This window comes from Pipra filicauda, unplaced genomic scaffold (assembly GCF_003945595.2).
Source record: "Pipra filicauda isolate LSUMZ 115617 unplaced genomic scaffold, ASM394559v2 scaffold418_size605597_pilon, whole genome shotgun sequence".
Taxonomy (NCBI): domain Eukaryota; kingdom Metazoa; phylum Chordata; class Aves; order Passeriformes; family Pipridae; genus Pipra; species Pipra filicauda.
The window spans coordinates 222,665-247,674 of record NW_024104552.1 but is presented as its reverse complement, the minus strand read 5'-3'; the positions used below and the strand labels follow the sequence as shown (position 1 = coordinate 247,674).

The 25,010-nt window shown below is 38.2% G+C and overlaps 1 protein-coding gene across 1 annotated transcript in view; it reads right to left on the bottom strand.

Moving 5' to 3' along the window:
* The window catches only part of SLC35F1 (solute carrier family 35 member F1), a 217,865-nt gene that overhangs the window by 73,690 nt on the left and 119,165 nt on the right, over nucleotides 1–25,010 (bottom strand). The window contains exon 2 of the mRNA XM_039385518.1: nucleotides 24,673–24,848. Within this exon, the coding sequence (XP_039241452.1) occupies nucleotides 24,673–24,848 (176 nt within the window). The remainder of the gene's footprint in view (nucleotides 1–24,672; nucleotides 24,849–25,010) is intronic.

Below are 25,010 nucleotides of genomic sequence, written 5' to 3'. Positions count from 1 at the left end.
CTGCAGAAAGAAGTGAGGATCTGGTTCTGCTGTGACCCCAAGAAACATTTGTGCTCCTAGAGTCAGCATTGCAAGGTCCAGATTAGATGCCTCAAATGTTAGCCATCACTTCTGAAAGACTTGGGAGCTTGGAAAAAAAGAAAAAAACAACCCCTTAATAAAATTAAATTAAAAGTAATAGTCAAAATCTTCCCTGATATAAGTGTTCATTACCAAGGCTAAAAGTTATTGAAAACTTCAATAGATAATTCAGTATGTAATCTGCTTTAACTGTTAAGCTGCCTTAGAAATCTGTATGGCATAGCAGTCATGTAGCATTTCCTCTGCTTTGTGGCAAATAAAGAGAAAAAGTGTTAGTGTGGAGTTCTGTAAATAATCCTTGAGAACTGACAAGAAATTAAATAATTCATGCTTTCTTCCATTGTTAGATATGTAACCCAAGGGCATGCATAGCTGCAAAGTGTAAGACTCGAAATAGCCTAATAATACACATTCACACATGAGAAACAACAGTGTAATTTTGAAAAATATTGAAAGGGACTTTAAAAGAATCACAGTTTGAAACATTTGAGAAAAATAACCAGTTCCTAAAACATTTCACTGCTGGTGACCAATATTTTCTTCCTAAAATGCTGTACGCACAAACCCATCCCTTAATTCTACTTACAGTATTTTATATTTTCCTCAACATACAGTTTTTGGTATCAATAAATTTTGCTTTTTCTGGAACCTCCATCAAAACCTGAACCTAAGCAGTAATTAACTTCATACACCAATACTTGAAAATATGGATTACATGTGTACTAAAAGTTAAAACCTCTCATCAGCCAAAAGGCAGCCAAAACGTCTTATTCTTAGAATTATTTTTAAAATTTGTTTATTTGATTTTGGCTTTTTTAAGATCAGCTGTGTGGTATTTGAGAACTTCAAATACCTGACAAATTGGAAAAATTCAGTACCATAAGCACAACAGAAATACAAATCCTGTTTCCTCTGGTTACAAATAAGAGTTATTGCATGCATGAATTACACCCTGAAGTTTGTAAGAGAAACAGAAATAAGCACTGCTTTCCTAGAAATCATGAACATTGGGATCATTGAGAATGACTACTTTACATATCAGTAAATTTACTCCATAGTAAGACCTTTTTCAGGTGATATAAACTTTATTCAAACCCAAATACCTTTGAACTGAGACAAGGCTAGAGTTTGTTTTTCAATTCCTATTTTAATTAAAGAACTCAGTGAAATACAGAGAAGTGAAAAACAATTTGTATTTTTAGCAAAAAAATTTGAAAAGTAATCTAATAAACAATACAAGCCAACCAGATCTATAAAATACTTCTTCTTCTATACAGCTGCAAAGGAAATTTTGATTTTCATTAGAAGATGAAGGAGCTGCTATTTAGCACAAAACCTGCTTACATCTTCAAGTGCAATTTTTCATTTAAATTGTTTCTAGCAACAGCTAATTTTATTCAAACACACAGCAGTAAATAAAACAGGTGAAAAGAAGTAACTCTGCCTTCAAAAACCAGTATGTGCAAATTGTTCTTGTAATTAGTGTTAACAGGACAAAAAAAAAAAGATTGGCTGAAGCTGATTTTTAAATCAAGGGTCAAGTCTATTTGTTGCCCAGTGACAAAACAGAATCACAGAATATGCCAAGTTGGAAGGGACCCACAAGGATCATCAAGTCCAGCTCCTGGCCCCATAGAGCACCATCCCCAAGAGTCACACCACGTGCCTGAGAGCATTTTCCAAATGCTTCTTGAACTCTGTCAGGCATGGTGCTGTGACCACTTCCCTGGGGAGCCTGTTCCACTGCCCAATCCTTATAGGACAACTGTGATCACATCTATGATGAACAGATGTCTAAGCCAAAACTCTTCAGTAATCACTGAGGACAGAGCGACTACAGAAAAGTGGTATCAGAAACAGCTTTTAACAAGGCTGTTAAAAACCCCAACCAAACCAACCAAACAAATTTAAGGCTCTTTTTTTCCCCTCCTTACCTAAAGGGGAGACTTTTCTCTGCTAAACAGGTGATTAATGGACCTGCCACTAGAAGGTGAAGGATGTATTTTGGTAAGGGATATGTAAAACCAGGCCTGGTCCCAGCCTTGGGTCGTCTTTCCTGCTTCCACACTGAAGGACCCTGCTCATATATACATCAGATAGAAGACGAAGCTGCTGCTTGATAAGGGTCACCTTAGCTGATTCCAGACTTCATGCAAGAATAAAAGTGCAAGCAATAGGAAAGATAGAACAATACTAAATTAGGCATGGGACAGATTGTATTGCAAGGAAGGCATCTTCCTCCTGTGCTGGGAAGCAATAGATACGGGTAACAAAGTACTGGGAAGCTCTTTTAATGTGGAAGTTCTGGATTCAAACCCATACTGCCTTAAAGCCCTCTTATTGAACACTATTTTGCCTGCGTAGTGTTACATGTTTTATAGCTGAGGATGTGAAGGACTATATTGTGCACGATTTTCTTACATTACATTATATAAATCTGCACTAACACAGAAGTCAAAGTGTTTCACAGTATTATTTGAATAGTCTTCTTTGTATTTCAGATATACTTGCATTCTCTGTTAGATTATGAAATAATAATTTATTTTTGAATAAGGTAGTTCCAGTTTCTTGGTCAAACAAGCACTTTTAACATCTATTACCAAAAAAAATGCACTTACTTTTAAAAAAAAATTAGTATTTATCTGTTGGTGGGCAATATTTCTTAGATGCCTATGATCTAAATTTTAAATGGGGATAGCAATTTTTATTGCTTTCATCTCAGAGAGCCTTAACTGATGAGACAGCTGTGAATGGAACCTTTCCACAGAACCTTATGTTGAGCCAAATACATCCAATAAGCCACCACACAGATGAACAGAAAATGCCTTTTCTCTGTGCTCATAAAAATTCATAGTATATTAAGCAGCTATTCTACAACCAAACTCGAAAAAGAAGCTGCCAAACTGCAAACCCCCAATAATCCTAAAGGGAAGTTTCAGAATATTCTTTGCAATGCAAATATGGATGAACCATAAGTCAATAGCAACTGTCTTTTGGAGTCTGTCCCTTCCTCATTGTAACTATATCACACCTGGTTCAACTACAGCAAATGCTTTCACAGAATACCTGTCTGAGAAACATAGCTGGCTTTAATAAGCATTTTGTCTTGGAAAACTTAAATGGGTTGCTCTATTTTGCTCTCCATTTAATTTCCTCTCCTACATTACTATTTATCTCTCAGCTTAGAGTATCTGCATCCCATAAGAATATCTTGGTAGAAGTGACTGTCTCTCTCTCAACCACAATTTGTTGACTTTTGTATTAGAGCACACCAGGAAACTCCCCAAGATGTGCTTAAAAGCAATTAGGGTATTGGCTATATTGGGAGGCCCTGAGGGTTTACAAGCTCTCTTATCATGAGACCAATTTATGGATGCTTAAGTTGTAATGAAGTAGAAAATCTATAGAAAAAGAAATAATCTAAAAATATTTAAGCCTCTGAAGCATGCTTCAAGATGAGAAAATTTCTGACATATTTTCCAAGTAGCAGAGTACTCTATGATTTAATAATAGGCTTGTTTTTTAAAATTAAACTATCCCATGTAAAAGCCAAAAAGCTGGACTATATTAAGAGAAAACAGCAAGGAACTAATCCCTCTATCCAGCACAGAACCCACACTTCATAAGAGCTACAAAACTCTAGGTAACAGAGATGAAGGCCAAAATTTGATCTTTAAACAAGCTGTCCAACAAAATCTCATTAAATCCTCAGGCACTGAAAGAGCTTGAATAGTAGACATCACTGTAAAGGAAGAAATGGTGCTAACTGCAAGTATCCAGGAAATACAATGAAGTCAGAAGTTCAACTTTCCAGTACAAATTCTGCTGTGATAATACTAGTTATGATGCTCAGAAGAACAGCAACATTGTGGGCACACATATTTATGTTTTGAATTTGGCTTTCTAAGTTTTTTTGATACAAGAAACAAATCATGCTGTTGGTTTTTTTCTGAGACAGTCCTGAGGGGTTTGTGTTAGAAACTGCTAAATAAATGGTCAAAGATGAAAGTCAACTGCTGTGGAGGGACGGTGCTGTCACGTGAACTGCAGCTGGGGGTGCTGTTCAGGGTTGGTGTAACAGACTGGGTAATTTTCTGCTTCTTGCCGTCTACTTTGTTTAAAACATGCTTTTAATTTCCTTTCAAATTGAGTGATCAATCGTGACTTCTTTTTCCTCTCTAATGCATTTAGATTATTAAAGTGGGAAGAATGCCCAAGACCGATACACAGTCATTCTAGGCCACTTAATGAAATTTCATTTTATTCTTGTTGGATGATGAATATTGACCACTTTGCTTGCAGTTAGCTCCTGGCCTATTTCACTCCTTTCAAATACCTGCTCACTAGCACAGTGAGTCTTCTTTTGGCTATCAACACCACAAGGAAATATTCCATTTTCTTCTTGTGAACACCCTGTTCTCACCAGAGTTAAACAACAGAATTGATGTTGGACTAGCTGACTTGCACCAGAGAACCAGAAACAGCAGGAAATATTGTTAGGTGGTGGTGTATGATCTTAGAGATGTGGAATGATGCACAATAGGAGTAGTCATCCAGACCCCTTCTCCATAGGGCACAGAACAAATCTAGCAACACATTGCAAAACCAATTGGACTATGCTTTCCTTAAATGTGGGACATTTCTCCTTTCTACTCAAACAGGTACTTTAAAAACAAAATGCATCTTCTCTTCTCCAAAATGTTGCCCTATTTATAGACTAAAATTAATTCCATAAACCGGTACAAAACACAGGGCAATAAGAAGCTCATTTGTATAATCTACTATTGAGAACACCGTAATACACCTTTGATTTGCAGAAATGGTCCCCAAACTCTTTGAATCCACTTCTTTCTTGCTATTTATTGCCTAGTTTACACCTGTACTAGCACAGAAGTGAGTAGAGTCAGATTACAGCACGTGAGAGAAAAACGTGAGTTTTACAATCTTATTTTACATTAGAAAACCCTCTAAGGAGAGTGTGGAAATAAGTACCCAAGGAGAGGAAAAGCTGTAGGATCCCTTACTTTTGTTCACAAATAGCACTCACTAAAGAGACTAAAATGCTAGGGTTTATACAGTGCCCTTAAGCATTATTACTTATTATCATTTATATGATTACAAGTTGTGTTCACGGCAATAAAATAAAGCTAAGCTTGGGTAGTACTAATAGTCAACTAATTACACTGCTATAAAATGTTTATAGGTGGTATAAATTCCAACATTATTACTACCATGGCATGACACTCACATGCATTGTCTAAAGGAAGGTGTTAGAAAGCCAAGCTCCATGTGCGCTATTTTGGCTCTAATTCATACACAGTTAGTGAAGACAACAGGATATAGGACCAGTCCCATTCGGCTGTAGGGCCAGCTTAAGTCAAGTCTAATCCTGTAGCTACAGTAGGAAAGCATTATTACTCCGGATTCCTGTTCAGAGATGGAAAGTATCAAATGGGTTTTTCTCATTTTTATGGTCATTTAAAATTCCACCAGTGTTCCTTCACCTGTGCCCAATCTTGTCAGACATCAAGAGCAACCTGAGATATTCAACTGGAAAATTAAAAGTTCTCTAATCGTCTACTTCGTGAATTTCCTCTTATTAATAAAGAGGCGTGACCCTACTTTTATCTAGACTTGGAAATGGCAGAAGATCCACTTGGGCAGGACACACACTAGCTTTAACGATATTGCTTTGTAGAATACTTCACAGGTTCTTGGTCATATTACAGATAAATTTAGAAATGTAAGAATGATGCTATTTGGTGTTAGCAAATAAAGAAATCTTCCTGAAGATTATTGCAGCTCCTTGAGTAGAAGTAGGCAGTTGAAGGGAAAATATCACGGAACTGAATCTCCAAATTTCTATGGCGTGTAAGAAAGAAGGATCTGGATTCATTCAACACTGTTCTACCTCCTGTATCAAAACAGAAAAAAAGTGAAAAAGTGGATAGTTGCTGTTTCACCAGTAGGGGAAGGAATCTTCTAAAAAGCTAGCCAGAGTTGCCAGTGGGGCATTTGAACCAAGCAGAAAGTGTGAAATGGAGACACAGGAGTGCCTCTTGATCAGGTGGCTTTTCTTGCATGTTACCACAGCAATTGAGCTTTCTAATGTGATGGATTTAACAAGGCAACCGGGAACAGCAAGGAAGGGGGAGCTGCTCACTTACTGGAGCCAGAAGACGAAAGGCAGTCTGCCAAGGCCAGACAGAAAAATATTGATGGTGATCATTCAGAATCAGGAAATGAGGATTCACTGTTACTGGAAGGAACACACTGCCACATACTGTTGCAGTGGAGTGGGAGGGTGAGATGGTAAAATCATTACAGCTGGTTTTAGAATGAACAACTGGGGCCACTGCTGGGGCATCAGGCCACCAAGTCTGAAAGGAATCTTTTAAACTGGATTGGAAGGGCATATGACCCAGTACATAGCCACACCTATGTTACCCCTTGCAAGACTAAAGCTGCAAGACCTATAGGGTCTTCTGATACTGGATTCCAGCTGGAGTGCTGTGCGACCCATAGTAGTCACTTAGGAAATCATAACTGGTTCAGTATGTTCCAAGGAGTTTGTTTTACAAGATGACTGTGAAAAGTGGCAAATAGCATCTTATCCTCCTTCATATTCTGTACCTGCTGCCAGCAGACTTTCTTTCATTTACAAATGGAGGGAGCAGATAGCCATCATAACAACACATAGGCAGGCCGTGTGCTTTTGGTGGCATAGGACACCTCTGCACTCAGTGAAGGCTCTATACTTCATTATACTTCTAAAAGCTTGCAGTGGGCAAACTGCACGCATTAGGCATAACATCAGGAGTACTGTTCAGTCTTTTCACTGGTTTGTCATTATTTTATCTTCCTCTGGCCAAAAAGAGCACAGGCAAGTGTAGTCTCCTCTTTAGAGTAGCAACTAATGAACCTATCAATCAAGCATGCACCATTCTCAGTACAGCCAACCACAGACATTCAAAGATTTCTTTGAATGAGATATCTCATTCAAAATTTGAGAGAGAGCTTACTGAATCTCATTATGCTGAACATACTAAACCTGGCATTAAAGGAAGAAATTGAGATTCCATGTTTGAACATTTTTCTTTACCACCATGTAAGAAACATACTTAGAAAACTCAGAGGAGGTATTTTCAGTTGACAAAATTAAATTAGGTTTTTTATTAAAATGCAGGCATGTATTTGTTATCATGAATCTCTTTACAACAGTGTTCTATAAAAGTTGGCAGCACCGTTTTGTACAAAGCACAATATCTAGCAGTTCGCTTCACTGCCTCTGCTGACTTTCTTTCCTCTCCACAGCAGAGAAACAAGACTAAGATTATACTTTAAACAACTTGTTCAGTGTTAAACACTGAATCAAAGCTAGAAATAGGATTTTGACACTTTAAATGTGTTGTGTAATGTATTTGAACATATGGGGTCTAGAATTAAATAGCTTTTAAAGGCACTCAGCTACCAGAGTAATGGATGGATGGACAGATAGATAATCTGTGTGCTTCTGATGTGATTTACTGCCTTGCAGGAACCTGTGCTGTACAGCACTGAATCTGCAAATTCCCTAAGACTTTCTGCTTGACTGAACTCTAACCACAAGGGGCATACCTTTCAAACATAACTTCATTGGTTTTATTTCCATGGCAGCAGCTATGAAAAGGTTATCCTGCTCAGATAAACTGCACCAGTATTTGTGATGAAATGTTTAATCATCAAATCCCTAAAAGATACTAATCATATCTACTATAATTCAAAAAGACAGAAATGCAAATTCGTCTGCATTACTAGAGCATATAGCTCAAAAGCTTATCAGAATCATCTCTGATAATCTCTGATTAATAAAATGCCTGACTTCAAAATAAATCAAATCCTTTTGAAATTTCATTCAACTTCTGTCTGTATTTTAGACATGGATGTAACCCATTACTGACATAGTGAAAATTCAACTCTCTGGCAGAAAAAAATCTTGTTCTAAAATGCAGGTACTTTTCCTTTTTCTCTTTCTCTATAGTACATATTTGTCCTCTATACTTTTGATTGTTTCAGACAAAGGCCCTGAGAAATGACCTCATGACTTGGTCTTATTGTATCATTTCTTTTGATAACAGCACGCCTTATACCACCCACTACTGCTGCTTTGATGTTCATTTCATTTCTTCTCCTAAAAATAGCAACTAAGTTTTATCCACATGAAACTGCATTAGAATAAAATTTGTTCCTAACATGTTAAGATGCAGTAAGTGCAAAAGAAATTAATGCCTGACTCGGAATCAAATGCATCATTTGAGGATACTTTCTAAGATGCAATCAGTTGAGAAGCATTTTCCATATATAGGTAATATTTGGAATAAATTATAAAAATGCTTATAGGATAAGACAGGTAAGCAGGGAGTGGAGCCTGACACAAACAAAAGGACAATCAGAAACAAAGGAAATCAGAAACAAGAAGAGAAACGAAGCTTTGGATGGCACCAATAGTAGCATGAGCAGCATAAGGATTATTTTGGTATGACAGGAAAAAATGGAATCAGTAGGGAATTCCTCTGATCACTGATGCAACACAAGGCTCTCAAATTACACAGAGGATGAGAACTACTGTTCTCCAGGCATGCTGACTCACTCAGCTTTCTGCAAGCCTACATCAGTGTTTTGGTCTCAGTTCCCATGGCTCATTACAGCTTTGTTTTCTTGATTTACATGTCTGTTTGTCTGTTCAGGCAAACTCTTCACAGATTTCTTTGTATGCAATTTCCATAATTTTCCAGAAGGCTACAGGAAGATAATATTGTGTTTATGTTCTCAACTTAAAATAAAAAATCAGTTTGTGCTGCACTTTGCTTTTTGCCAGGTTCAACCAAATCCTAAACCTAAAGTCCTAGTTCAAACTTGTGGCCATGTCTATTTCAGCCTTAATTTCATTTTGTCTTTTCAACTGGAACTGGACAAGGTCAAAAGACAATTTTTCCCTGTACAATTTTTCCCTGAGGGAGTCAAGGAGTTAGAAAGGAGTGCCATCAACTCTTGTCCTTAAACCAAGCTACTGCCAAAATCCCACAAATCTGCAGTTTGGATAGGGTTGGTCTGACCAAACCTGACTGTCCAAACAGCCAGCTACCATGTAACAATCTGGAGACTGTGCTATCAGCAAATTCAGGCACCCAGAGCGCAAAGTATCACAGCGTGTGCCTGCTTGTTGGGTCTGACAGAGGCAAGTCACAGATATATCATGGAATCAGATTTCTAATTCTACATGCTGGAACCAAAATCCTTTTTGCTCCTTTTCGTCATCTCACCACTGGAAACAGGGCAGTTCAGAGCATTTACAAGACATGATCACTGAGCAATGTCACTTTGTGACTCCAGTACCATTCTAAGTTGGGAAAACCAATTCTTCAGGAAATAGTCCTTGAGGAACTGTTTCATTTAAGTGCTCCTGTCTGCAGTCCCTTTCCACAGTAGTTCCCTTACAGAGTCCTTTTGTCAACAAAACCAACAAAACCAGAGTTCCAGCAGTGATATTTCAAATCCTTTCTGCAGTGACACATGGCTAATTGAGTATCACTTTCCCATGCTGGGAACGCTTGACAGCTAGAGAGGAAGAATGACCTAAGGCAGGTCTCGAGGAGGTATCTGGGTAGTATTGGTGGAAACACTTCTGTGTTTTCTTTACTCAGAAGAAAATGCTGACTACAATCTTTGGGATGCCTCTTTTGTGACTGCAGCTCTGCCACACACCTATTGGCTTGGTGCCTAGGGCATAGCAAATGGTCCAATACAGCAAAAAGAATCCTTTTGTTAAGGATGCTCCTGTCATGCAAGGGTAGTTTTCAAAGTGAATGTATGTGTTTCCTGAGCTTCCTCACCTTGCAGATGTCTGACAACTTTCCTTAAAACTCCTTCTCTGACCATGTTTCCCTGGAACTGCACCAAACACAGTTTCTCATGTTAGAATTTTCCTTATGTACTTTTCTAATACCAGTTTTTAAAAATAGTTAGTGATTGCTGACATGGTGGCTCAACTGTGTCACAAAGTATCCTCTGCAAGTTTAATTTAGGAGGTCTTTTTATTTTTTATGATCATATACATATCACTAGTTAACATAATTTTGGAAAAAAGCAAAGAAAACCCCTTTCTCACTATCATTTAAAGTTCTGAAATACTTACTATCAGTGTACCTATTAGAATACTTATTGTCCTTGCTTTGAAGTTAGCAAAGTTAATAGGTAACAAAATTAATTTGTAATGAAGAAATTTAGTTTACTAAATTCTACGAAGGGGAATGCTTTATTCCTGAATGCCACTTTGCAGCTAAATTATTGATATGGGATATGATTTTCAGTTGAAAATCACTATCAGTAATTGGTTCATAACTCTTCACTGGAGATATAAATTTTGGCTTCTACAACTAATTAATTCCAACCTAATAAATAGTAAGCTTTGTCTGTGAGACTGCAAAAGGCAATGACAAACATCACTGCTATTGATCCTATCACCTGCTACTTCCTTAATTCTACAGCTTTTTAGACCTGCCAATAATCTCTCTCTCAATACCCAGGTTTTCATGAAAAATTCTTCTTCTTTTAAATGTTACTTGCATCTATAACCAATTTGTCAAGTCCAATAAATACTACTCTGTATGCAACAAATTAAATCCATAAAACATTAAACAGAACTCAAGAAAGTACAAAATAAAAGCAACAGTGCAAAATAGTAATAATATGATTTGTAAATTTTTTTGGAAGAAACAAGCAGTTTATCTCAGTATTGTCATTAACAGAAGATAGACTGTTCCCTCACCAAAGTAGGATTGACGGAAATTATGGAAATAAACAAAAGCTTCATCAAATGCATGCAAAGAAATGCCTCTGTAATGCATATGATGGGGACTGCTGACAATTAATTTCCATTTTTATAAAACTGTTCAAAATATTAAGAAATAAGGAGATGACATTTTGTCGGTTACTGACAAAATCTGAAATATTGAACTAAAAAACCCAAGTCTTTTATGAAAAAACTGAGAAGGAAAGTTGATAGAACCTGACAATTTGCAGTAAGCAGCTTCCAATAAGGAATGAGTTGCTGCTGTACTATCAGGTAGGCATGTAACAGAAATTGAAGGCAACTGTGAAACTTTTAAGTATAAAGATCCTGTGTAAATTTGAAAGATGTGATTTTCTTTCTTGTGTCAATTGCCTTGTGTTTATTGGACTGTTTAACTTGGAATTTCAGGTGCACATACTTATTAACATCTATTTAAATGCCTGTTGTCTACATATGCTCAGAGATAACTACTGATAGAAAGCTCTTTGCACTTGTCTACACAAGTTCATTGACACAGCACCTCTACATTTTAGACACTCTCCTTTTCCCATGGAGAGGGCTATGACTCTCTTCACTGCTTGACAAATGAAACAAGCATCTTGCTTTGAAATCAAAAATGTTTTCACAAAGATGATTTTAAAGAAAAATTAATCAGCCACAAATATGACGTCTTCAGGCAGTTTTAGGCATGGATACGATCTTTACAGACAGAGACAATGAAATACAACCTATGTATGAAATGAGTCAGCTCTGCTAGAAATATTTCTATCATCAAGGCATAGCTATGGTGCAATTCTTTCACAGACACTCTGGGAGCTCTTCCTTGCAATCATCCACTTCTGTTAATAGAAATGTAAACATATACGAGAGGAAGTAGTTATGTATACATGCCTAAACTTCCGTGTTGCCTTGTATCTTATATTTATCTCAATGGGCTGCATAATGAAAAGGTGAGTGTGCTCTCTATTTTGAAAAAGGATCCTATTCAGCAGTCATTATATTATTGGGAAAAAATACTATTGTAAATACCACAGTCATTTGTCTTCTTAAAGGCAGGTTGTTCTGAGATATGACTTGAATTCTCTTGCCTTGAAACAGCAACACATTTCTTTTCTGCAGTGTGCCATTTCTGTTAAAGAAAAAAGAACCCTACTTTCTTTTTTATTGATTTTATTTTGCTCCATACTTCAGAGATATATTCTTCTGATTAAAACACACTCTTTCATGTTTTCTAAGTAAATAACAATAGAAGAAACAAACACATTCAAAATCCTCGCTAAATTAAAAGTGGCTGTATTCCCACGTTTCTACTACTTCATTCATAAGAGAAAAAGCAGGTGGGTTTGAGTGCGCAGATCTCACATCATTGTGCACTGTAGATCCACAAGCATTCCCAAGTATTATTATCCATGCAATTGTAGCGTTACAACTGCTGCGTTACAACTGCTGTGTGTGAGAAAAGTTTCTGTTCCATAACTTCCAGTGATTATTACTTTCCTTATACATCCTCAAGAGAGTACTTTCCCACAGAGAGGAAGTCTGGTGTAGGTATAGGAAAATACCACTGGGAAGAGGAACATATCACTTGGGACATGACAGTGATATATGCCAATCATGCTATCATCTAAACAGGAACTAAAATATCAGGACATATGCTTTTTGATACAACATGCTTGTCCCTTGACATGATTTCTCCACTTTGCCCACCTGACATGCTGTGGTTCCTCACGCATCAGCGTTCAGGACTGCACCACCAGGGTAGGACCATTTCCAGCCTCCACTTAAGGTGTTTCTCACTCAGACTTCCTACTGTGAAGCTGCCTCTGTAACTTCAGCTCCTGCCACCCTACCCTCCGTCATCTACCTGGTTTTCTCAGAAAGCACTCAACCCAATGATCTCAACCCAGTGTGTGCTGGCTGCCTGGTTCAACAGCCAAGTTCATTCAGACCTCTTATCTTCAGCTTTAGCAAGAACCCCCTCCCAGCACGCATTTCTATAAGATCAGGTTTGGCTCAGTCATGAGAGCATCAGAAATTCACTGGAGTCCTTCAGGTGTTTTTGTTGTTCTCTTCAGTTTTGAAATACAGTCTTAACATGAGACATATTTTCTCTTAAGACAAAATTTAACCCATGATTTCAGCACACTGTTGCAAAAGACTCCGTAGGGTCCATTCATCAGTGCCCATGCATTCAGGAATTCACCCCCACACTTGGAAAGAGCTCACCGGCAACTTAGTTCCCATGGAAAGCATGGCAAGTTTCTGTCCCCTTTACGGCATTTCATCTCTTTGAATTTTCGTAAAAGCTGTGAGTGGACATGAGATGTTCCTGGTTACACCATGGCCTGTTTCTTATCATATGCCTGTCCAAATGAGCATGAAGCCTAGCTCAGGAAGAGATAAAGTTCACTGGGATCTTGAGGTGATAAGCAATATAAAATAATACTAAAAATAAATTCTACTGATAATACATAGGTGGCAGTTTTTTATATGTATGCATGTATATAGTTAGATGTGTGTGCACAATAAAACTCCACGAATGCAAACCACCTCAGGTCCTTTTAAATTTTCCTCTTAAAAAGGAAACAAACCTCTTAAATTCCAAACATAAGAAATAACACACTAATTGTTCTTTTTCTACACCAAGCAGCTGAAATCTTAATAGGACACTCAAAGGCACGTTCAAACCAAAGATTTCAAATAGCAAGGAAAACAAACAGCATATATCATACTTTATGATCATGAACATGCACCTCCTTCTCTTATATCATCAATGGTGCAAATAAGTGCACATCCACTTTATTAAAACAGTGACAGTCCACCCCTACTCTGGGGTATTAAAACCTCCCTTATAATCAACCAAAACAAAACCAAGTATTAGATCGCAGACAGATAATCAGAGAAGCATGGACAAATGATATTATGTAAACATTCTAGTAGCTGCGCAGAAGCAAGTTCATGAATATTTAACTCAGAAGAGGCACAGATGCATAATTTTCCTTTGAAACCTTATTTGTTATATTTCTGTAACAGTTACAAAAATATCCCTGTGAATTGACTGTCACTGTCATATAACTGAAAACTAAAGAATAAGAGCTCCTTTGAGATATGCACGTGGTCTCTCCCTCCCCTGTGTATTTGGAGCGCTCACTATTGCTGTCAGCAAAGAACTCCCACCTTCCCCTCAAAGATTCCTCCTCTCATCAGGGAAACATTTGCAAGAAATGGAGGAGGCTGCTAGACGGCATATATTATCCTTCACCTTTTCTCTTTAATGCTAAATCAAGAGAAATAATGCAGGGGGAGGTTCTGACAGAGCTGGTTGCTAATGTCCTTGAGCTGCTCTATTCTGCAGTGACTTGGGTCTAAAGCATCCTCAATGTTTGTGAATAAATGTTGCAGCCAAAGGGACACCTAAGCTAACAGGTGAGTCCCCAGGTCGCTGCACTCCAAGCATCTTCCAGAAGTGACCTGGTGCTCCCACCTGTGCTTGGCAGCTTATGAGCAGAAGGGAGAGCACACAGCACAACTGCAACTGGCATAGTGAGTGCTACATTTATAAACATTCTCTCAGTAAAGCTGCTATTATTATAGCACTATCATCCAGAAATGCAACAGGAGCTCAAACTAACCATATGCCAATAGCTAACAGCTCAGCCAAATATAAATGAAAAAAATAGGTTTACAAAATGGTAGATAAACTTATAGGATATTTGTATATTTTTGCCTGAAAGATGTGTTTAGTTGTAACAGTAATTATATGGATTACTCTGGTAATAATGGACATGAAAGAAGAGAAAATCACTGCTTGTGTTAGGACTAAGTGTCAGCCAGAAGAATAAGTTGAAAATAGAGCTTTATGCTACTAGCATAACTTTTTATTCCCTTGATTCATGTTGTCTCATAGTCCTTTATTTTAGAAAAGGTAGTACTTTCAAACCTTCAGAAGGGATGGTCTTCATAGGGACTTTGCTGGAAGTCTTGTGTACAGATTACAACTGGGCTCTGCAAAATAGGATGATACTGAGTCTTTGACTTAATGAAAACTTAGGAAGTCAATCCAATTCACTGCAGGGACCACTTTGTTCTTTCATTATCATTGTTTTTAATGAGAAAGGCTAAATAGAGTTTATCAAGGATAAACTCTATTCCTCTGAATTTTTACACTAATTACATAAAAAGCACCATTCTGGCAGTGGGACTTATCTCCTTCAGGCAATACAGTTATCATCTTGTAACCACACTTCAAATGTCCTGTATGAACACTGAAGCTACGTGTGCTGAATGTGGATCCTGCTACCCTGGTTAGCTGTTTGAACTGATGAATGTTTAAATATTCAATAAATCACAGGGAAATACTGATACTGCATGAAGCAGCAGAAACAATCCCTGCATTCTGCTTACAGCTGTAGGATCAAGGGTATTTTATCAGAACCATTAACTTTCCTCATTGAAGTGGGAAGGGATGGTTGGTTTTGCAAACAGTACTTGAGATGTTTATGTATTAAAAAGTGTCAGACCCCTATACTAACATTACAAAGGACAGTTATCCCTTAATTGTACAAAAAATAAAATGTTTGTGATTCAGCTCACATCCTTAAGAGGCAATTTATTATTTTACATACTGTGCGGCAATCAGGGCTAGATAGGGAGCTTCTCTACCCTCAAACAAAATTACTGAGAGCAACATTCTTCCCCATGCAATACTCTGATACTGTGGACTAAATTTCAAAGTTCGGTATGTGCTCACTACCATGGTATCTGAGTACTTCCAGGACCATACCCTACAATACCTTGCTTTCCACATGCTCAAAAGCCTCAATTCTTTTACTTACAACATTTGTGCCTCTATCTGAATCTGTGGTACAAATATATGTAATGGTAGCTGCAGAGATGGGGACAAAAATCAAGCAGCCAAGATGCACAAGTGGTTCAAACTGCACTTCCTCAGAGCTTCCCTGAGCCTGCCCACTCAGCCTTCCAGTGATGAGGCTTATATTCTGAAACAGGAACTCACAGATTTGTGTTCAGATTAGCACTGTGTTTGAAGGGCTGGCAGGGCTCCTGGAAAAGTGAGTAAGGAGACAACTTTCCAGGCTCAGCCACAAAATCTAAATCCTGATCCAAACATAAATGTTTGTAAATATATGTTACAGATTTGCATCAAGTCTCAGATTTAGGTGCTGGCATCACCAAGAAAGGCATAACAGTATAAAACACCACATTGTGAGGTTTTTTTGATTCTGCTAAATTCCACTAGCTACCTGTATGTTGCAGCTGTGAGCTGAGTAACTATATCATTTCCCGTATTATTACATCTGTGGTTCCTATTTATGGACTTACTGGCATGGAATGACCACAGCTGGTTAAATATTCCTAAAATGAATGTACATTTACCTCCAGGGTAAAACCAGCTTTTTCTCAAGTAGTATATTCAGTATAGACATTGCCTCACAGCAGTGATACAGCATCTTGATGCAAACATGGTTCATCACCCACGACGCTGGCCAGCCTAAAGCTCAGCATCCCTTTCATGCTCACTGCGCTTAGTGCCTGTAAGGTTTGCTCTAATAAAATATGCACCAATCTTTGAACCATGGTGCAATTTTGAATGCTGTGTCTAGAAGGTATGGGTTGAGGGTATAAACTTGGCAGCCAGAAAGATGACTGAGTCTGAGCTTCCTGAAGTGAGAGTGACCTGAACTGCCCAATTTGAATCTCCCAGGGACTTTTCTACAAAGAGAGGTACTCCTAGTTCACATGCAACCTTAGAGTAAATTTACTCTCTGAGTGGAGACCTCCCGTTTCCTCATTTAGGTCAAGAGGATGGTAAGAGAATGCCCTTTTGTTTCTGTGCTCTTGTCTGCATCAGCAGGCACAGGAAAAATGAGGTGCTCCTATCCTTTCACTCAACGCCCTCTTGCATCATTTGTCTCCGATGGCACAAAGGATACTTCTTTGAGCATCAAAGCTATTTTGAAAGCAACCTAGTAAAACAAGAATCTCCGGACTGAATGATCTGCTTCAGGGATCAAGAAATACTACTACAGAGAATACTACAGCATGGACGCCTGATTAGGCCTGGCCTTTATTGCTTTGGGGTTATCATGATTGTATTAGTGTTTGCATCATTAAACTATGACATACAGTGCTCATGCTTAACTGCTGCCACCTGCATTCCTTTAGAACAGTGCTTTCCAACTTTCAGCTTGTATGTGCTGTGGGATGTCATGATTTATTCTAATGATATGATGCAAGGGGATGGACTGTGCTACTTTGGCCAGGATTAAAAGAAGGACAGATATTTTGTAACACAGGATGCATACTGTGGGTTCAGACAGCAAGGGCCTAACCTAACAATGAGGAGCACCTCATTGAGAGAAATAACAACTGAGAAAGAGAGAAAGAGCTGAGGGGTTTTTCGAGCCTCTACCTGCCAGCATATTTTTCCTGTGTTTGGGGCCAGGATTCCCCTCTGTATGTGCTTATTTGTACCTTGTTAAACAGCTGGTAAAGCAAAACACACTTGATGAAAATAAAAATTGACTAAGCCCTGAGATTCTCTGAGATGCCTGGTCCTTTGCGTGGGTAGAAAGGAGCAACAGGCCAAAGCAGAAAGCATCTGTCTCCTGCTCAGTGCAACAAGGACAGCTGACAGTGAAAAACCCTGAGTATTAAAAAATACCACCCAACCTCTCTGCTAGGAATATCAAAACAAATCCAAACAAAAGACCGAGAGGTCAAGTTCTACTGGTTTTAACCCTATCTTTGTATCACCAACATGGTCTATTTTTTTTTTTTTACCCTGTCTTTCTACCAACTATGTGGAATAATCATACTGTGTTGAAATCGCATCTATTTCTGTATTATGGCTAAGAATGCAAGAAGAATTCACAGAACTGGGAAAGGAAATTCTGTGGTTTAGGGCAACTAGCATAAAGAATAGGATCTCAAGGTCCTGTATGAAAACTATACATACCTGAAAAGTTTTATACCTCGCTGAATTGTTATCACCTACAGAGTAAAAGGTTCATTCAGTAGAGAGAGCAGCAACATTCAGCATTTTATAAAAGGAAATTTTTAAAATTCAATTGAAAGTAGAAAGAAAATTCAAACACTAACACAATTATTATGTAAATGGAACTGAACAGAATCTGGCTCTAGTCATACTGGTTTTTTCTATCTAGCTTGCTGTGGTGTTCATGATGTGATTGGCAAATTCCAAATACATAACATAACATAATTCTTGCTCCTGTGAGCATGCTATCCAAAACTGAAAACTGCACATTACAAAAAAGATTCCTGCAATTTCAAGTGCCTGAAAATAGCCAGCATTCTAGTTTCATTCCTCCTAGAGTACAAAATTCCCTATGAATATGAAAAGGGCTCTTCAAAGCCCAGAAAAAAAGACTGTTTGGCTGACCATTTTCATAATAAACATATCCTACACAGTTTGGCATCCCTAATTAGAAGCCCAGAGTAATTAGGAGAAAGTGCACTGCAGACAGCAATGTGTAGCACAGCAGGGAGATTCTGCAGCACTGCTATGAGAATACCAAAGACCTGAAGGTCATTATTTTTCACTGGTCCCAAGCCATGCTTCCTGCTGTGTTTCATTTTTACAACCCAGGGTTAGTGTGGCCCCTTGCACTGGGAGAAGCATGAGAATCATAGAATCACAGAATAGTTTGGGTCAGAAGGAACCTTGAAGATCATCCAGTTCCAACTCCCCTTCCATAGGCAGGGACACCTTCCACTAGATCAAGTTGCTCAAAGCCCCACCCAGTCTGGCCTTGAACATTCCCAGGGATGGGGCATCCATAGCTTCTCTGGGCAATGTGTTCCAGTGCCTCATCACTCACAGTAAAGAATTTCTTCCTAATATATAACCTAAACTTACTCTAAGTTTAAAGCCATTCTTCCTTGTCCTATCTCTACATACCTTTGTCAAAAGGGAGAGGTGGGCCAGCTCGATGTGCCTTTCCCTGTGCTTCAAGGGCAATGGCACAGCTTCTTGCAATGTCTGCCATGGTTTGCAGGCCAGTGTTTGGGCTGGGTGGTTTCCTTGAGGGACCGAGGACCACTTCTATCACAGGCAGATAGGACCATAAAGCTACTTGGCTGCCGTTTGTTGAATATTTAGTTCGACACTGGAGGCATAACTAAGCTCTTCGTTCTACAGCAGTGGCATGAGTATATTTAGGAAACTGAACAATGTTGAAATGGATCTTCTCTAATCAAAATAAGTCCCTGTCATGTTCAGTGAAGAGAAGGCTTCTGAAGGCTTATTTCTAAAGGCTCCTCATTGAAAATTCTGATGGGATCGATGCTTTTCCAGAAGACATTTCATCTCAATGGTACAACACACATTGTCCAAAGTACATGATATCTAATATAGTTTGATCAGCTTAAATCATGTACTTGCTGTCTTTCCCAGGCATATTCTTATGGGCAATTGACAAAAAAAGGTGTTAATACAAAAGAAATTCTGTTATGTCTGCCTAAGTCAAGTGCACAATACTATCTTTGGGTTAATATAACTTCGCTACTAGAATGAAATTGAGTAAAAAGAGGCATCTATCCTTTCTATCATTCAATAAATAGCTGACAAGTGCTGCAGTAAAACAAAGCAAGTCCTATATAGTGCTCTACTATCCTTCAAGTAGTTGGTTTTGGTCAATTTTGGTGAATTAGGAAGGATATTGTGGAGGGGTGCCATGTATCTAAATGGAGATACACACTTGAACAGCAGATAAATCAAGAATTAACATATGGCTGAGATCATCATCATGGTTGGGTTTTGCGAATGAAGAACAGAAGAGAAGGATAACTCCAAACTCGGGCAGATGGAGCTTGTTCAGCCCTGTAAGGCCATCCATCTAAGAGAAGGTCACTCTAATTAAACCTACGTCCTGAGGACCTCGCTGTCACCGTCCAAGCTCGCTCGGCCCTGGCAGATGAGCCTTAGGATTAAAGGGTGGGTTCAGTTCAGAGCAGACTGTGTCTCACCTAAAAAATCCATTGCGCAGGCTTGAAGGCCTTACCCACTTTTGCAAAGCCCTGTATCGACATCTACAAATGGCTGAGATACTACTGTCATAAACCAATCCGAGATAGAAATGCATAAATATGATATGTCAGTAACAGGTCTGCAATCATAATAGTCTCACAGGACTCTAGCTGACTCAGGGGCACAGATCACATTTGATCATATGTCAAATCTAAGACATTACAGTTACTCTAGGGAAAACCGTATTTCCATTGACATATGCTGTAACCTCATCACTTGGCCTAGAAACAGAGTTCATCCAGACATAGAGATTCATAAAAACATTTCTGAACTAGCAAATTATTGCCATCTCTCACTAATGATGGGATGAAAAGACTCAGTAACTTGTTGCACTAAAATTAAAGAAACAGCTTGCAATGTGGAGCCCTACTTGCACAGAATCCTGTCCTTAAGACTTTATGGTTCCCTTCTGTGCAGAAGACATCTCCATGGCTCCCTCATTTCTTGTTTTCCAGAAAATCAAAAAAAATATCTGTTTCATATTTTTTCTTCTTAAAATGTTGTCTAGTAGATGTGTTGTTTTCATTTGTAGCATATATGACATGGTTTTTAGAAGTAAGTTATTTTTGATGGTAAGCTGCTGATGATGGCACCTATGTTGACTGTTAGCAATTAATACCTTCTGGATTACTATGGAAAATTTCCCACTTAATGCTTTTTAAGGTGCTAAAAAAAAAATCTCCACCAGCTTTATGTCCCACAGCTCCATTTCATAGATAGGAGGCTTTTATGACTGATAGCCAAGGCTTTTCTTTTCCTCGACTAATAATAACACCCAGCCCAAAGGAGTATACGGAAGTATCCTGATAAGATTTTGCTCAGCAGAATCCTCTGCTAACAAGGAGACTGAGGTGAGACAATATGTGTTAAAACCTTCTTCTCAGCTGGGAGGTGTTACCACAGACAAATACAAGTTTTGGCTGTGAAAACAATAGGCACGAGAAGAGACCTCAACAGAAGGAACTGAGGAGGTCCTTATTACCTATTAAATGTTTGGCATATCAGCCAGATAAAACATAACAACATCCATTGCCTTATAATGTTCCATTAGTGACATTAATTTTACAGCATCATTCTCATACAAAGAAAACTCCTAAAGAATAATATTCAGATCTCAGAACTGGTGCATTAATGAGCGTTGGACTGGGGGCTCTAGTGGATACCTCTTTGTAGGTATGTGGCTGCTGGTACCTTTGCATGGCTGATTCTGTGCATTCCGAACTGTGAAGAACCTTCACACAAACCTCTTTAGGGCAATCATAAGTTCAACTTAAAATTACATATAACAGAAAAAAAAATTAAAAAGCAAAATAAATTTTAAAAAGCATTAAAATATCTGGGATAAAAGAGAAAGATTTTGAAATTCCAGATACATGGTTGAAGTTTGAAGTTCAATTGATAGAAATAGTAGTTGGATTTTGCATCAGAAAAATTCCAGTTTAGACAAATTCTTTAACATTTTCATGATCTCTGCCTGAGTAGTATCCATGTTTTAAGACTCATATGAAAATCTCACAAGAACAGATCTCCTTCAACGCTTTTGTCACTTTTTATTTCTGGTCATGAGAGCAAAATTGCAATAATGATGAAAAGCCCTACTTACACGGAATTCACTGCTTAAAACTACTGAGTCTACCTTCAAACTGGTTCCTCATCAAGAGCTACAGCACAAGCTCTTCCTTTTTTTTTTCTTTTCTTAACATGGAATGAAGCTTAAAAAACTCAAGAAATTCTGACACCTGCAGGGCTGAGCATCTCCTACACTATCTGATGCTACGTGGATGCATTGCAAGGTGGTAGTCCTAACCTTTGCATCCATTAAAGTGCTGTGCTAAAATTATTTTGGAAAAAAAAGTCTCAACCTGAAAAGCAAAATGCTGAAAAGCAACCTGCTGGTTCCCATGGGCTAACTTTAGCTACTAGAAGTTGAGCATTCATTGCAGAAGGCTTTAGTCCAAAAAGCTCAGGAATCAGGAGGCTTTAATCATCTGCTAATGATGCTTTTCACAGACCAGTGCAAATTCTACCTTTTCATTATCACTCAGGGAATATATATGGGGTGATATGAACATCAAGGGACAGTTAAGTCAAAGGGCATCCACAGTAAATCAAAATTTGGAAGAAGTCTCTAAAGAAATAAGAATTCTTTATGTCTCAGGAAATTATAGCTTTCAGTCCTACAGTGAACTAAGGGTTTTTTTGCCTATCTCAAGTGACACCTCCTTAAACAGTACATTCAGCAAAAACCCCAGAGATTAAGAAAGCAAGCAAAGAAAAAGACAAAGGGATGCAGTTGGTTTTTTACTACCAACGAACTTATGATGGTTTGGTTTCTGAAGGAGAAAGAGGACAGTTAAAAGAATCTTCAATCTTGCATATGGAGTAGAAGAATCCCTTTTGAAAAAAAAAAGCCTTTGGATGTTCTCAGCACTCAGAACAGAATCATTCCATATAAAATTAATTCCAGTGTGATATCCATCTGTTAATGGACAAATGATTACAGCTGCTAGAAAAACTGTCTCAGTGGAACAAACACAGATAATGAATTTGAATACACAAGCAAAAAGACAATGTCAGGCTCAATCACTTGGTAATATTAAATGCCAAGTAAATAAGTTGACTGTGTAGTACTGTACCATCCAGCAGGAATGTTATGCTGAGTGCCTGCATCACTGCTTTCATGACTTCTGTAGCCAATTTTGTTCTGGATTTTTTTTGGACCAAACGGTCTTTTTTGGGTTTTGAGGGTTTTTTTTGACAGTTGCGTATCCACACTATTCTATTGGTACACTCTGCGTGTACTCTGGTTGCTCATATGGTCTGTATTCAACCACAGGCCTGTTCAAACATCTTCCCCAACCCTTCTCACTCGTCCAGAAAATATTTTCCACATATCCCTAACACTTTTCCATCTAGTTCCAAAACCTGTCTTATCGGCACAACAGATAGCTCTGACAAACTCTCTTTAGCCCACCACCATATTTTTCAACAGTCAGAAAATTATTTATGAAGTACCATTTTAATACATATTTTTATATGTGTAAAGCAGAGCGCTTGATAGCATTTTTTAAATGTCAATATATACCAGGTATCAAACATTATTCTGTAATGCCCAGCAGAATGCAGTATGGATATGAATAAACCCTCTCACAAGCCAGAATTTTCAAAAAAAGTAAAATCTATTTAAAAGTCATACGGACTTGCCTTCCACAGTATCTAAATCAGTCCCAGGAAGGACATTTCTGGGACAGAACTTATGAACATCTAGGCAATCCTACACTCAGAAGAATTATTTTTAAACACAGACCTCCATAAAGATGCTACTAATAACACGTTTTAAACCCTTTGCAGAGCAAAGTATGTGGTGATGTTTCCCCCTACACAAACTGAAATACCAAGACAGTGAAACACTGCCTGAGCAATCTCTCCTTATATAAGAGCCAAGATTTCCTCTGCAGATTGGACTTCATTGCCTCTGAAAAATGTCAATGGAGACCAATGTTTATAAAACTTAAGTTGTAACACGTTTAAATGCTTCGTGCTGGAGTACAGCAGTATATTTTTGACTGTTTATTTTTTGCATGGATATTAAGTCTGTCCTGCTTTGGAACCCTTTATAGCATTGTATCACAAGACTGTACTATGAGTGAAGAACTTAAGTTTCAGGATTGTTCCCAAAGCATCAAAAGATGTAACATCAAAGAACGATCCAAAAATAATTGTTCCTGTAAGAAAACGTGAACTTTTCAGTATGCTGATAAAGCTACCACAGCCTAATACACTTTGTAGTTCTTTTCTTCCATAGAGCCCTTCCCTCCTTATGTCAGGAGAACACATGACATTTTTGTTCTTTTATTTTGCTTCTAATCTATGTGTTCTGTGAAGGTGAATAAATAAAATGATTACAAAAGGAAAAAAAAGAGTGGGCGAGAAATGTACTTAAATGCATTCACCTCCTACACCTCATCTACATATTGAATCTCAAAGATCGAAGGGATGAGCAGGAAAGGCACAACCCCCCCATATTATATATAGACTTTCAAACAGAGGATCATTAGATAGCAGTACCAAAGCACACTATAATGCATTTCTCATTTTAGAGGTCAGATTGGTTACACAGGCTCTGTGGCAAAGCAGTGGCAGGACTGTAGAGCTGCTCTGCCCACACAGCACCCCAGAGAGATATCATCCCGAATTCCCTCCCTTCATCTCCTACTTCTCAATAGCTAAAAATTGGCTGCTATTTCTTTCTAATAGTGAACTACTGAATTGCGGTGATTGGCAACTTGAACTAGCAAGCTCTTTGATTGCATCTGAGCTCTCCTTAGTGTGTGTAAGATGTAAAGCATACCAATATTTCCCAGCAAGGCGTGCTGTCAAATCCAAAATGAACCCCAAGCATATGGTTGTGGTGTAAGAGGAGCATTCCCATAAGAACAATTAGGAATTCAAAAGTACTGATGTTTCTTTTAGCTTTTAGGTAGCACCCTGATCCTTGCCATCTACTGAGTCATTCTTTGCTAATGATTTGTTGGGGTTTTTTTCAGTTCATCCAATACGTGTTACTAGGTAATGTAAATATGTAATAAATATTAATGGGGTTTGTGTCTAAATCATATTGCTTGTTGTTGTTCTGAAAAAGTCTTTATCCTTGCTGTTTTCTACAAAACAATTTCAGAGAGACACTTACCTTGTCTGACGGCTAGTGTTGTTGTGTAGACCAAGAATAGAAGGATATAATTGAGGAAGCTCTGAAAAACAGGTGTGTTGGCATGGAAATCTTCTGACAAATACTTGCTCGTGAGACCAATGCCACAGATAAGGAGGGAGAGTACCTGGCCAAGTGCCACAGACAGCAAGAGATCCCTGAAAGGAATGAGAAAAATAGACATAAACCACTCAGCCTCCTCACCAAGGAGGAAACACTCATTGTCCTCAAGAAATCATGTTCAACATTGCTAGGACATGGGGAGAAACACGATGCTTCAGTCAATGAGAGGATCTGCTGGGTATAGCCAACATAACGTT